We start from the raw sequence: 15,736 nt of genomic DNA on the forward strand, positions 1-15,736 counted from the left end.
AAAGTGGGATTGCTGGGTCATATGCTTATTCTATATTAAACTTTTTGAGGAATCATCAAACTGTGTTTTATAGTAGCTCTCCCATTTTACACTCCTGCCAGTAATGCACAATTTTTCTACATCTTTGAACCACTTGCTAATGAATGAAATAATTAAAAAAAAACCATTCCAATGAATATAAAGTAGTATCTCTCTTTTGTTTCCCTTGGACTAGTGATGTTGTCTGCTCATGTTTTAAGATTTATATACTAACAAAACTGATCAGTAGGGCTGTGTGTATATGTGTGGGGAGGCAGGAACAGTATGGTTGATGACTGACCAGCTTCCCTGTGGGATGATCAGTCAGGACCTATTATTTTATTGGAGGATCCCTGGTTGTCAGTGTGTGGGTCTTTCTTATGAGCTGATCAGTCTTCTTCTCATGAGAAGAATACTTTCGTTTTTGCCAAGGGCTGTAAATGTGGCTGCAGTTGTTATGGGAGCTGAGTGGAAGCAGAGGGTTGGTGATTGTATCTTTCAGTGTATGTCGGATTTCACTTGAGACTCCTGTTTTGAGAGGATGCCCTACCCTACTTGTCTGTGTGTCCAGTGTCCCTGGGTCCAGGGCTACTATTAATTTTTTTTAAAGATTCTTTATTGTTTAGCATTACATATAGTATTACATATGTCTCCTTTCTCTCCCATTGACCTCTCTCTGGCCACCCCCACCCCCCAGCATATGCCCGCATCCCTTAGTGTCTGTGTCCATTGGTTATGCTTATATGCATGCATGTAAGTCCTTGGTTAATCTCTTACACCCCCTCTCCTTCCTTCCCCCTCTGAAGTTTGATGGTCTGTTCGATGGTTCTCTGTCTCTGGATCTATTTTTGTTCATCAGTTTATGTTATCATTATATTCCACAAATGAGTGAGATCATGTGATATTTATCTTTCTCCAACTGACTTATTTCACTTAGCATAATGCTCTCCAGGTCTATCCACGCTGTTGCAAATGGTAAGAATTCTTTCTTGTTTACAGCAGCATAGTATTCCATTGTGTAGATCTACCACAGGTTTTTAATCCACTCACCTGCTGATGGGCACTTAGGCTGTTTCCAAAACTTAGCTATTGTAAATTTTGCTGCTGTGAACACAGGGTGCATATATATTCAGGGCTACTCTAATTTAACCTCTCCAAAGAATAAACCTCCCATTTATTTCTAGATGCAGAAGGTTTAGCTTGCCTGGCTACATGGGCTGAGGGAGAGTTCTTGGAGGATGAACCTTGCTTAGGTGGATTTGGAACCTGCTCTGTTTCCACCTTCCCTTTATCTATCTCATAGGGACCTCTTGCTGCCGTTTCCTCAGCTTTCACACAGTTTTGCTGGGGGCATCAGCTTGCATTTTAGGTGCTTCCCTTTGCAGGCTATTGGTTTCTGTTTTCTCTGCAGTATTAAACTCTGATACAGAGTTCAGACTGACATCAACTGTGCTGTTGTCTCTTCTTCCATTGTCTTTGTCTTGAAGGAGTGGAGATGCATGAATATAATTGGCACATCACATTTGTTTCAGGTTTCTTTTCTCATAATCATCTGCCTCCTTCTTTTTCCTATATCTGAGCCCTTGCCATAAGTGGTTGCATAGATACAATTCAATAATTCCTCCATTTTCCCTAGGTTGAGCAGGCCTACAAGTTCTTACAAGTTTTTCTTAGTAGAAGTTATACAAAGACCAACTAAAATGACAGTCAGATGTTGATTTTTATCTCTATTTCTTCTCTTTGTAACTATGTTGCTGTTTATAAAATGTCATAAGAAATGTAAAGTATTTTATAGTATTAAAAATTTCCTGTTGAGGTTTGAAATAACATATAGTATTCTAAATCTTTAAGAGTTTAATATAAATCTGTGGGCTTTTTAGGTGTGGTTCTTCTTGAAGACAGAGTCTTACTGCCTTTGAATTATTTTAAAGAAACTTTTGACCTGAATAAATATTTTCTATTCTCTTTCACAGCCGGATGTCTTGTCCGCCTAGTGAGTCATGTGACTTTGATGATCCCAGGCTCTTAAAGAACATGGAGGACCACCATGTAAGGACATCATTTTGCGCTTAAGACATAAAATACCTTATGATGTACCTTTATATATGTATCTGGGTAGTATCTTGAAAGTTGCAATTTGGAGCGTGGGGAAGAGATGCAGCCTCACTTTTATGATGCTAGTACTTCAGGGAAGTAATCTTGAACAAATGCTTTCTGGTTAGCACTTTTTATAAGTTAATGTAAACCTGACTTAAATATGTGGTGAAGTTATAAAGCAGCACAACATTAAGACAAGTTTTACCATAGAATTCTCTAACATTTCATATTTCTGTTGCTTTATTTCTTCATTATTTCTATAGTACTATTTCTTCACAGTTATGAATCTATGAGGTTATGTATTTTGAAAAGTAATTGCAATATCCTTTGATTAGGATAATTTAAGAAACAAAAGTAAGATATAATAACATGTAGCAGTTATAGGATTCTACTTGGTGCCAAACATTTGATATGTATTTCCTATACCACTTGAGTCACCCCAGAGATGTAATAAGAAGTTGTATAGAAAGATTGACTTGGCCAAGATTACCCAGCAAACAGTGTAGAAATGAGACTCCTATCTTAAGTTTGTTTGAATCTTAATTATGATATCACATTATCTCAACTACTTAACAAACCATAATTAACTGCAGTATCACATACATTTATGTTTTTAAAGGACACTCTGAAAAATAACAACTTTGAAAAGTATTCGATAATCAAAGTATTTCATAACCAGCTTGGTCTGTATAAATTAGACCTAATATTATTAATTTTTTTCTGAATAAAATTTTAGTTTTCAAATTAGGTAAACTTGAGCAAAATCAAAATTTTATCTTTCCAAAATTTTATTAAGAGATAGGTATGTTTAAAGCTTTCTCTGAAATTTTCAGCAAGGAAATTTCCTTTTCTCTATTGCAGTTAGTGCCTATTGGTTAAAGCTAAAACCTTCCTAGCAGTGGTTCTCAAATATGAGTGTGTAAGACACCTACATCCATGGGCTGGGATGCAGATATTCTGCCTCAGCCCCTGGTGATGCTATTGAAGTGGTCCCAGACTACACAGAAGACACTGCTGAGGTCCATGCTTCATGCCACAATCATTGATGTGGCCATTTCTTGGATTTTAAAACAAATTTTTATTGTTGAAAGTGTTACATATTCCCCCCCACCCCCATTTTCTTCCATTGACTTCTTCTAACCCACCTCCACCCCCTACCCCAGACCTTCATCACTCTATTGTCTGTGTCCATGGGTTATGCATATATGCATACAAATTCTTTGGTTGATCTCTTCCCACCCACCCATCCTTCCCCTCAGTTCCTTTGACATTCCAAAGTCTGTTCCATTCTTTGATATCTCTGGATTTATTTTGTTCATCAGCGTATTATGTTCTTTAGATTGCACATATGAATAAGATCATGTGATTCTTGTCTTTCTCTGACTGGCTTATTTCACTTAGCATAATACTCTCCAGGTCCCTCCATGCTGTTTCAAAGGGTAAGAGATCCTTCTTTTTTACAGCTGCATAGTATTCCGCGGTGTAAATGTACCACAGCTTTTATATCCAATCATCTACTGATGGGCAGTTGGGCTTTTTCCAGATCTTAGCTATTGTAAATTGTGCTGCTATGAAAATAGGGGTGCAGACATTCTTTGTTATTGGTGTTTTGGGTTTCTTGGGATATATTCCTAGAAGTGGGGTCACAGGGTCAAATGGCAGTACTCTATGTAATTTTTTTTAGGAAACTCAATCCTGTTTTCCATAATGGCTACACCAGTCTGCATTCCTTTTTCTCTAGGGTTCCCTTTTCTCTACATCCTCTCTATCTTATTTGTTAATTTGTTGATGGTAGCCATTCTGACAGGTATGAGGTGGTACCTCATCGTCCTTTTAATTTGCATCTATCTGATGATCAGTGACTGGGCATTTTAAAAAATATCTCTTGGCCATCTGTATGTCTGCTTTGGAGAAGTATCTATTTAGGAACTTTGCCCATTTTTTAATTGGATCACTTGTCTTTTGTTAAGTTATATGAGTTCTTTATATATTTTTAAAATTAACCCTTTATTAGATGTATCATTGTCAAATATGTTCTCCCATATAGTGGGCTCCCTTTTCATTTTTGTTGATGGTTTCTTTTGCTGTTTAGAAGCTTTTTATTTTGATATAGTCCCATTTGTTTATTTTCTCCTTAGTTTCCCTTGCCCTAGGAGATGTATCCGTAAACATACTGCTAGGGAAGATGTCTGAGATTTTGCTGCCTATGATTTCTTCCAGGATTTTTATGGTTTCATGACCTACATTTAAGCCTTTTATCCATTTTGAGTTTATTTTTGTGTATGGTGCAAGTTGGTGGTCTAGTTTCATTTTTTGCATGTATCTGTCCAATTTCCCCCAACACCATTTATTGAAGAGACTGTATTTACTCCATTGTATGCTCTTGCCTCCTTTGTCAAATGTTAATTGAGTGTAATGTCTTGGGTTGATCTCTGGGGTGTCTGTTCTATTTCATATTGATCTATATGCCTGTTCTTGTGTCAGTACCAGGCTGTTTTGATTACAGTGGCTTCATAGTATAACTTGATCTGGTATTGTGATTCCTTCAACTTTGTTCTTCTTTATCAAGATTTCTGCAGCTATTCCAGGTCTTTTTGAGTTCCATGTAAATTTTTGGAGTATTTGTTCTAGATCTGTGAAATATGCCATTGGTATTTTAATAGGGATTGCATTGAATCTATAGATTGCTTTAGGTACTATGAACATTTTAATGATGTTAAGTCTACAAATCCATGAACATAGCATATTCTTCTACTTGTTTATATCTTCTACCTCTTTTTAAAAGGTCCTTAGTTTTTAGAGTACCAATAAACTTATTGGCTACGTTTATTTCTAGGTAATTTTTTGTTGTTGTTGCAAAAGTAAATGGGATTGTTTGCTTAGTTTCTCCTTCTGAAAATTCATTATTGGTGTGTAAGAATGCCAGGGAATTCTGGGTGTTAATTTTGTATCCTGCTGCATTGCCAAATTTATTTATTAAATCTAATAGTGGTTTTTTTTGGCAGAGTCTTTAGGGTTTTCTATGTACAAAATTATGTCATCTGTGAATAATGAGAGTTTTACTTCTTCCCTTCCAATTTGGATGCTTTTTATTTCTTCTTCTTGTCTGATCATTGTGGCTAAGACTTCCAGCACTATGTTGAAAAAGAGTGGTAAAAGCAGACATCCCTGTCTTATTCTTGTTCTTAGGGGAAATGGTTTTAGTTTTTGCCCATTGAGTATGATGTTGGCTGTTGGTTTGTCATATATGGCTTTATTATGTTGAGATATGATTCTTCTATTCCCACTTTGCTGAGAAGTTTTATCAAAAATGGGTGTTGGATTTTATTGAATGCTTTTTCTGTGTCTATTGATATGATCATGTAATTTCTGTCTTTTAGTATGTTTATGTGATGTATCACATTTATTGATTGCAAATATTGTACCAGCTTTGCATCCCTGGAATAAATCCCAGTTGGTCATGGTGTATGATCTTTTTAATATATTGCTGGATAAGATTTGCTAATATTTTGTTGAGGATTTTAGCATCTATGTTCATCAGGGATATTGGCCTGTAATTCTCTTTCTTTGTAGTGTCTTGATCTGGTTTTGGAATTAGGATAATGTTGCCCTCATAAAAAGAACTTGAAAATGTTTCTTCCTTTTGGATTTCTTGGAATAGTCTGAGGAGGATAGTTGTTAATTGTTTTTTGAATGTTTGTTAAAACTCCCCTGCGAAGCTGTAAGGATCAGGGTTTTTGTTTATTGTGAGTTAGTTTGTTTATTTATTTATTTATTTATTTATTACTGCTTCAGTTTCATCAGTTGTTGTTGGCCTATTCAGGTTTCTGATTCTTCCTGATTTCGTTTTGGAAGATAGTTTTTTTTTTTTTGTTTTTTTTTTAGGAATTTGTCCATTTCACCCACGTTGTCCAGTTTGTTGGCATATAGTTGGTCATAGTATTTTCTCACAATCCTTTGTATTTCTCTGGTGTCAGTTACTTCACCACTTTTGTTTCTGATTTTATTTATTTGGGTCCTCTCTCTTTGTTTCTTACTGAGTCTGGCTAATGGTTCATCAATCTTGTTTATCTTTTCAAAGAACCAACTCTTAGTTTCATTGGTTTATTATTATTATTATTATTATTATTATTATTATTATTATTGTTATTATTCTTTTAGCCTCCATGTCATTTATTTCTGCTCTAATCTTTATTATTTCCTTCCTTCTACTTATTCTGGGCTTATCTTGTTATTCTCTTTCTAATTCTTTAATTTGTAGGGTTAAATAGTTTATTATTAAAATTTTCTTGTTATTTTGAGTTAGGCCCGTAGTGCTATGAACTGCCCTCTTAGGATTGCTTTCATTGTGTCCCATAGATTTGGGGTTGTGTTTTCGCTTTCATTTGTTTCCAAGAAGTTGTTTTTCTTTTGTTTTTGTTTGTTTGTTTGTTTGTTTTATTCCTCACACAAGGATATTTTTCCATTGATTTGTTAGAGAGAGTGGAATGAATGGGGAGTGTCAGAGAGAGCAAAACATTGATGTGAGATAGACACATCGATTGGCTGCCTCCCACATACACCCTGAGCAGGACCAGGGATTGAACTTATAACTGAGGTATGTGTCCTTGACTGGTAACAAACCCAGGGCCCTTGATTTCTTTCTTGATCTCATTGGCAATCCACTCATTGTTTAATAACATGCTATTTAGCCTCCATGTGTTTGAATATTTTTGAGTATTTTTACTGTAGTTGATTTCTAAGTTTATTCCATTACTAGAGCCCGGTGCACAAAATTTGTGCATAGGGACTGTGTCCCTCAGTCCAGCCTGCACCCTCTCCAATCTGGGACCCCTCGGGGGATGTCGGACTGCCAGTTTATGCCTGATCCCACACAATCTGGGACTGCTGGCTCCCAACCGCTCGCCTGCCTGTGTGCCTGTTTGCCCCTAACCCTGTGATGGCTAACCTATGACACGTGTGTCAGAGGTGACATGTGAATGCATTTTTTTGGTTGATTTTTCAAAATGGCATTTAAATATATAAAATAAATATCAAAAATATAAGTCTTTGTTTTACTATGGTTGCAAATATCAAAAAATTTCTGTATGTGACACGGCACCAGAGTTAAGTTAGGGTTTTTCAAAATGCTGACACACCAAGCTGAAAAGGTTCACCATCACTGCCCTAACCGCTTCTGCCTGCCAGCCTGATCACCCCCTAACCACTCCCCTGTCAGCCTGATCAATGCCTAACTGCTCCCCTGCTGGCCCGATTGCCCCCAACCGCCCTCCTCTGCCAGCCCAGTCACCTCCAACTGCCCTTTCCTGCAGGCCTGGTCCCCCCCAACTGCCCTCCCTCCCCTGCAGGCCTGGTCTCCCCCAATTGCCCTCCTCTGCAGGCCTGGTCCCCCCCAACTCCCCTCCCTTCCTTGCAGTCCTGGTTGCCCCCAATTGCCCTCCCTTGCTGGCCTGGTCACCCCTAACTGCCCTCCCCTGCTGGCCATTTTGTGCCCACATGGGGGCGGCCATCTTGTGTGAGGGTGTGACTGTCAATTTGCATATTACCTCTTTATTGTATAGGATGATCTGAGAAAATGGTTAATATGATTTCAAACTTCTTGAATTTGTAGAGACTGTTTTGTGTCCTAATATGTGGTCTATCTTTGAGAATGACCCATGTGCCCTTGAGAAGAATATATATTCTGCAGCTTTGGGGTGAAATATTCTATAAATATCAATTAAATCCATCTGATCCAGTGGGTTATTTAGAGTCTCTGTTTCCTTGTTAATTTTTTTTTTTTTTTTGAAGATCTATCTAGTGAAGTCAGCAGGGTGTTAAAATATCCTACTATGATTGTATTGCTGTCAGTCTCTCTCTTAACATCTTCTAGAAGTTATTTTGTGTATTTAGGTGCTCCTATATTGGGTGCATATATGTTTACCAGGGTTATGTGTTCCTGTTGGATCAATCTCTTTAGTGTTATGTAGTGACCTTTATTAACTCTTGTGATGGCCTTCATTTTGAAGTCTATTTTGTCAGATATGAGTATTGGCACCCCAGCTTTTTTTGTTTGTTGCCATTGCATGGAAAATTTTTTCCCATCCCTTCACTCTCATCCTGTGTGAGTCTTTTGTTCTGAGGTGGGTCTCTTGAAGATAGCATATATTTGGGTTATGTTTTCATATCCAATCAGCTACCCTATGTCTTTTCATTGAAGCATTTAATCCATGTACATTTAAGTTATTATTGATAGGTCCTTATTTATTGCCATTTTAATTCCTTATGCCTGTATTTCTTTCTCTCTCTATTTCTTCTCATTATAGCAGTCCCTTTAGCATTTCGTGCAGGGCTGGTTTGGTGGGGATAAACTCCTTTAGCCTTTTTTTTCTGGGAAGTTCTTTATTTCACCACCTATTTTGAATGTTAGCTTTGCTGTATATAATAATCTTGGGTTTAGTCTTTTGGTTTTCATTACCTTGTATACTTCATGTGAATCCCTTCTGGCCTGTAAAGATTTTGGTGAGAAATCATCTGAGAGCCTTATGGGAGCTCCTTTGTAGGTAACAATTTGCTTTTCTTTTGCTAACTTTAAGATTCTCTCTTTGCTTTTAATTTTTGACATTTTAACACATTGTTTGCGGGTAGTTTTTATCATGCGCTAACAGGTGGCGCGGGCCATTTTTGCTAATTTTTTGCGCAAATGGCAACGTTCAGTAAAATTACGATAACTTTAGTTTACGTATTTATACGTTACCCGCATTCTACCGCTAGTCTATAAAAAATGTATTAATACGTGTCCCGCGCTCTACTACACTGGTAGAACATATAAATACGTAAAACGTGTAAACACGTTTCCCGCATACAATGTGTTAAATATGATGGCCTGAGTGTAGGCCTGTTTGGGTTCTTCTTAATTGGGACTCTCTGTGCCTCCTGAACTTGTGTGAATTTTTCCTTCTCCAGATTATTGAAGTTTTGTGCCATTTTGTCTTCAAAGACATTCTCTATTGCCGGAAGCCGATCCACCCTTGCTGCTTGACACAGTCATTGCAGGGAAGAAACATCTGCACAGCTTATGTTTCAAGGGACCTGGCATATATGGCATATGTTTGCTCCCCCTCTTAACGTTATGTATTTTAAACAGGACCACCTCCCCAAGAAGGGTTGTTTCCCCAGGTGAGATTTTTCCCCTGGAGTTAGGGAGGGAATAAAACCCCTTAACTAAGTGCCAGGCAGGTAATTAATCACTTTAACTATGAACAATCACGCTTAAACTACATAATCTTTACTTAGGATAATCTCCTTCAGTTACTTCCTTGTAAGTTAATAGAACAATAGAGTAACTTTGGAATGGAGATAAGAAACGCCCTAACCTTTGGAATAGAATCGATAGGATTAAAATCAACTGGTATAAATACAGATGTAACAAGACAATAAACACAGAACTTGGCTGGAGATCCTGGCTAGAGGACCTGGCTAGGCTGCTGGTCAACTGAATGCTGTCTCCGTGTCATTTCTTCTTCGCCGACTCCATCCACACCTTTGGGAACCCCTGGACCTGTTGGGGTTCCCTTGCTCACTTTTTTCCTCTTCTGGCTCTCCTATTATGTGAATATTGTTATGTTTCATAGCTCTCTTAAGCTGTCTTTGTGTTTTTAAATTGTTTTTTTCTTTTTGGTTCTCTGATTGAGTGATCTTTTTCTACCCTGTCTTCAAATTCACTGATCTGATCCTCAGCTTCTCCTAATCTGCTGTGTATTCCTTTCACTGTGTTCTTTATTAGTATTATGTCATTCTTTATAGTTACCTTATCTTTTTTCTTGATGTTGAGCACCTTTGCCATCATTATTCTGAACTCTATGTCTGTTAAATTTCTTATCTCCATTTCATTTAGCTCTTCTTCTTGGGAATTCTCTTGTTTTTCATTTGGGGCTTTTTTTTTTGGTCTCCCTATTTTGCCTGCCTGTTTGGGTTTGTGTCTGTGTATTAGGTAGATCTGCCATGAGTCCCAATCTTTAGCACAGGACAATGTTAGATGCTGTCTGTGACTGGCCCTGAGTACTCTGTTTCAAGCTATCAGCAATCCATAGCTTGTGTCTCCCTCTGCTGGGACTTGGTGCCTTTGGAAAGGACCAAGATGCCCACTTGGGCCTGTTTTTTCTAGTCCTGGGCCCCAGATTAGATCAGGCAAAGACTCAAAGCCTCCAGAGACCCGCCTCTGCCTGAAGTCCCATTGACACTCAGTTTTGATTTTCCTCAGGCTATAGACCACATGGTGGGGTGAGAGGTCTTCCAACAGGGTGGGGCAACTGACTTCCCTCTGGGCAAAAACTGCCTGGATAGCAAAAGTTCACTGGAGAAAGATGTCCTCTACAGTGTGAGGGACTGACTCAGCATAGGAAACTGGGGTGGTTGCCCTCTGAGCTCCAATCCCAGAGCCCCCAAACCTGGATTCTGCTCACACAGCTCTCATCCACTCTGCCTTCCTTCTGCCAGAACCCAAGGTGAATGACTGTACACAAAATTTTGTGCATTGGTCCCTTAAGAGTATGTTTGCATCGTTGGCTATCTCTGGATGGCAGAGAGCAAACCTGCTGCTCTTTGAAGCCATATGTTATGTTGGCACCTTTCTCAGTCCTGGTGCTCTAGGCTGGGGAGCCAAGCTTGGGGTTTAGACTCCAGAGTACTTGGTGAGCATGCCCCACAGCTGAGATATCCCTCTGGAACTTTGGCGGCTCTCTGTGGGAGCCTGGCCAGCCCTTTCTCACATCTGCACTTCCTACCTGTCTCTATGTGGTACCCACTTTCCATCCTTTGTTATCAGGGGTGTCTCTAGCTAGTCTTCAGTTGATTTTTCAGGGTGGTTTTTCTGTATTTTAGTTGTATTTCCAGTTTGGTCCTGGGAGAGTGTCATTGTAGGTTCCATTTACTCTACCACCATTTTGGAATCTCCCTTTCTTGGATTTTGATCTTAGAGGTGTATCCACCTTCTAGGCTAGAGGTTCTCCAAGCAGTAAAATTATGCTTCAGGAGAAACTTCTCTTGAGAAGTGTAGTTTTAATAAAGGATATCAAAGAAACAAGTGCATTGTGGTGACTTGCTTTCTGAAAGTGAATTACAGTATTCTCAAATTATATTCAGGTTGAAGGTAATAACTAAGATGGTTGACTGAATGTATCTGTTCAAATTGGGATGGTGCATAGGGAAGGAGAAAATGAAAGGGTGACAGAGAGGTTTAGGAAACTGCTTTTAGTCTAGGTTCACAGAATTTGTTTTCCTAGCATAGGTCAGCATGCGAAAAAGCAGCAGAGGAGGTGAGATGAAGGTGGTGTACTGAGTACTGAGTACTGCGGAATCCCAGAGTTGGCTTGGAATAGCAGCAAACTATTTGTTAAATGGGAGACTCTTATTTATTCATTTATTTAGCAAATAGTTTAATGGCCCGATTTATATCAAATACTTTGCTAAGTACCAGGGGAAGAGATGAATAAAAAAAACACCAAGGGAAAAAAAATCCACCAAGGAATTTTTATTAATTGGGGAATCAGACCTGTAAAATCATTAAGGGCCATTGTACACTTTTGCATCTTAGGGATAGGTCTGATGTGACTCCCTGGAAAAGTGATTTTGTTTTGTGTTAGATCTCTTCGGTGGGTGTTATGGCTACCACAACTATTGAAATGTGGGCAGTGTGAACACTCATACTGAATAGTGTTTGCATGGACCTAAATGTGTGCTGGCATAGAAACCCAGTGGCTAGGGGAAAATCTGTATTTGAAGAAGAGGTCCTCTGCACCTGCTGCCATGATCCCAATGTTTGAAATCTTTAAATACTTAGCTCAGTTAATTCATGTACATACAGATGTTTTTTTCCAAAGCTGAACCCACATTTGTGTTTCCTGGAATTCTAGGGGTTTTTGATCATCGATCACAGGCTCTTGAGCCTGTGTTCTCTTGACATTTGAGTGTAGATAGCATGAATAAGGATCTTCTAATGAGCATTTCTTGTCACATGGTCAAGAGCATGCATTTTAGGTGGAAACCCCATTTTTAGAGAAGTTAGTGAATTTCTTTTTTCATCCTTACTTTAATCCTCACCTTCAACTCTCCTGAGCCAAATTTTATTTTCTAGTGGGAAAGCCAGTGAGAATAGGGGCAGCTGCAGCCCTTATGAAAAGGAAGCCCTCCCTAGGGAGATTAGCTTAAGCATCAATGAAAACATGGGGACTTTTCATGATATTTTAATAGTCTGGATATTTACACTTCATTGAATGCTTAATAAGTCCAAGCATTGAGGAATTTATTTTAATATATATCCTATCTAATAATAGAGAAACATGGTAATTAACCATAACTTCGCTACCCTTACCATTGGCTAATCAGCGAGATATGCAAATTAACTGCCAACCAAGATGGTGGCCAGCAGCCAGGCAGCTGAAGTGAACAGGAGGCTTGCTTGCTCCAGTGACGGAGGAAGCCAAGGTTCCACGCCTGCCGCTGCCGGCCTCTGAGCTTGCACTCTAAGGAACTATGTTGCAATTATAGAACCTAAACAAACCCCAGAAACCTGCTTTCAGCCGTCAGAGCTGGAGCGAGCAGGACTGCAACAGTGTTACAATTATAGAACCCAAACAAACCCAGATACCTGCTTTCAGCAGCCAAGGTCTCAGCTGGAGCTGAGCCTCAGAGCTAAAGCTGGCTCTCAGCTCCAGTGACAGCCATAGAAGGTAAATAAATCCCAGAATAAAAAAAAAAGAAAGAAAAAAAGGAGAGGTTGGGAGCTTCAGTCACCCGCCAGCCTGAAAACAGCCCTCAGCCCCTCACCCAGACTGGCCAGGCACCCCAGTGGGGATGCCCATCCTGAAGGGGGTGTGACCAGCTGCAAACAGCCATCATCCCCTCATCCAGGCTGGCCAGGCACCCAAGCGGGACCCCCACCCTGATCCAGGACACCCTTCAGGGCAAACCAGCCAGGCCCCACCCGTGTACCAGGCCTCTATCCTATATAGTAAAAGGGTAATATGAAAACTGACCCTAACAGCAGAAAGACTGGGAATGACTGGTCACTATGACACACACTGACCACCAGGGGGCAGACTCCCAATGCAGGAGCTGCCTTCTGGTGGTCAGGTCGCTCTCACATGGGAGGAGCTCTGCTCAGCCACAAGCCAGGCTGATGGCTGCCAGGACAGCGGTGGTGGTGGGAGCCTCTCCTGCCTCCTCAGCAGCGCTAAGGATGTCCGACTGCAGCTTAGGTCTGCTCCCTGTTGGCAAGTGGGCATCCCCTGAGGGCTGCTGGGCTGCCAGAGGGATGTCTGATTGCCATCTTAGGCCCAATCCCCCCAGGGAGCGGGCCTAAGCCAGCAGGTGGTCATCCTCTGAGGGGTCCTAGACTGCGAGAGGGCACAGGCCAGACTGAGGGACCTCCTCTCCCCCCCCCAAGTGCACAAATTTTTGTGCACTGGGCCTCTAGTATATATATATAAAAGCCTAAGGGAATGTTCGACCATTCGATTGTTCAACCAGTAGCTATGATGTGCACTGATCACCTGGGGGCAGACGCTCTACCAGTAGGTTAGCTTGCTGCTGGGGTCCGGCCAGTTGGAACTGGATGAGACAGGCCGGACACACCCTGGAGCTTTCCCGTGGTCCCTTCCCGCCCCTGATCATGCACCAGTGGGGTCCCTTGGCCTGGCCTGTCCCCTCTCACAATCCGGGACCCCTCCAGGGATGTCAGAGAGCCACAGGCCAGGCCGGGGACCCCATTGGTGCACCAGGCCTCTAGTTTTTTAATAAAAGCCTACTTGCCTATATTTAACTCTTTTAAAAAGTTTTCCAGGATTCTTGAATCCTTCTGAGGTCGTTCTCCATTTTGGTTATTACATTAATTAAGCCCATATGACCTTTAGCATCTAGCTCCACTGTAACTGATGAAGACTATAGGCTCCAATATTTTTCTTTGATATGGGGTGGGATTAAATTAAATATACCCAATGGGTGTTTTTAAACATTTTTAAAATTTTATTTTTAATTACAGTTTATATCCAATATTATTTTGTGCTAGTTTCAGGTACACAGCAGAGTCTATTAGATCACTTGGTTATTTTACCAAAATATGGTTGAGGCAAGGGAAGAAGCAATTTAGGATTTTAAGCCTATGGATAGCCCACATTTTTATCTAAATTCCCTTGGGACCATTGACTAAAATTACAGCATTTAACCAAGAAAAAAACCCTTACTTTCCTCCCAAGGGAGTACTTTTCATCTGCTACAGAATTTCTGTTTTTCCTGGGTCATCATTTTTTATTTTCTGGGTCCTTTCAAGTCTTGTGTGGACTGATAGCCAAAATGGAATTTGCCTCTTAGAGAGTCAACTCTAGGAACAATTCATGTGGTCCCCTAATTATATCATTAACCAGTGACTTTCTATTTGTGGGGTAATTTTCCAAAGATTTACGAAGGAAGAACACATAACTATATTATGCCTAGGGCTTCTGAGCTTGAGTCTTCAAGAATAAATTATTTGTATACTAGTATATATACATTTATATACTTTATAGCTGCAAATTGAAGTGTAAGATAATTTTAGACATGTATAGTTTTCTGCTATTTTTTATATTAAATAAATTGAATATATTCATTTCTAGATATATAAAGCATTTGGTGCAGATTAAAATGTTAAGTGAATTACAAATATTGTATAATTACAATTATGAGATACGAAGAATAGAGACAGAACAGAAGAGAGGTTACAAGGGGTTAAGGGTTAGGGGAAATGGGAGTTATTGTTTCATTGTTACAGTGTTTGTTGAGAAGATGAAAAAGTTTTAGATATAAATAGTGGTGATGGATACACAGCATTGTGAATGTATTTAATGCCACTGAATTGTACACTTAGAGATGGCTAAAATGTTAAATATATGTCTATTTTCCCACAATTCACAATTTTGTATAACTTGTAAAATGATACACACACACACACACACACACACACACACACATAAACATTCAGTTCTTTAACATTATAAAGTATTTTTCTTCTTAGAAGTGAGTGAAAAAAGTTTACTTTCAAACATGGAGCACTTGTCTATACTACAAACATCTTATCCATAGGCTTCAATTAAGTTTGTCTTCCTTCCCTGATTTGTTACAGAATGTCAGTTTCAGTAGGGAACTAAAGGTAGATTGATTTTTGTCTTGGGGACTAGATAGTTCTCTGATGCAAAAGGTTGTCTGGAAGTGAAATACTGAAATTAATGTGCTTTCGGATAAAATTTCCTAGGCACTTTTGCAGTGTAGGCCTTGGGGAATTTGTAAATCCTCTAATTATAAAATTTCATTGAACTATAATTTAATGAGCATTTCCTTTCCCTGAAGGCAGATAAGAAGTAGCTGTGTGACTGCTGTGTGACTGTTTCCATGCAGTTGTTCTTCAATCACATTAGCAGGTCAGAGGAGAAACTAAAAATGTTAGTCACTATCCATTTGTGACTAAATAAAAAACAAAAACAAGGAAAGAAAAGAAAACTCCATAAAAAATAGCAAACACAAAATTGTTTTCTGAATGTGAAAATACAAATCTATCTCAAATTTATAGTCAGCTGCCTATTTAGGAGTGAAACATTGAAGATAGTCATTT

At 39.3% G+C, this 15,736-nt stretch overlaps 1 protein-coding gene across 3 annotated transcripts in view; it reads left to right on the forward strand.

The window, feature by feature from the left end:
- Nucleotides 1-15,736, forward strand: part of ATP8A2 (ATPase phospholipid transporting 8A2) — a 680,267-nt gene that overhangs the window by 186,418 nt on the left and 478,113 nt on the right. For all 3 annotated transcript variants that reach the window (XM_059684018.1, XM_059684019.1, XM_059684020.1), the window contains one exon: nucleotides 1,992-2,067. In XM_059684018.1, coding sequence (XP_059540001.1) covers nucleotides 1,992-2,067 — 76 coding nt within the window. The remainder of the gene's footprint in view (nucleotides 1-1,991; nucleotides 2,068-15,736) is intronic.

This window comes from Myotis daubentonii, chromosome 2 (genome assembly GCF_963259705.1).
Source record: "Myotis daubentonii chromosome 2, mMyoDau2.1, whole genome shotgun sequence".
Taxonomy (NCBI): Eukaryota; Metazoa; Chordata; class Mammalia; order Chiroptera; family Vespertilionidae; genus Myotis; species Myotis daubentonii.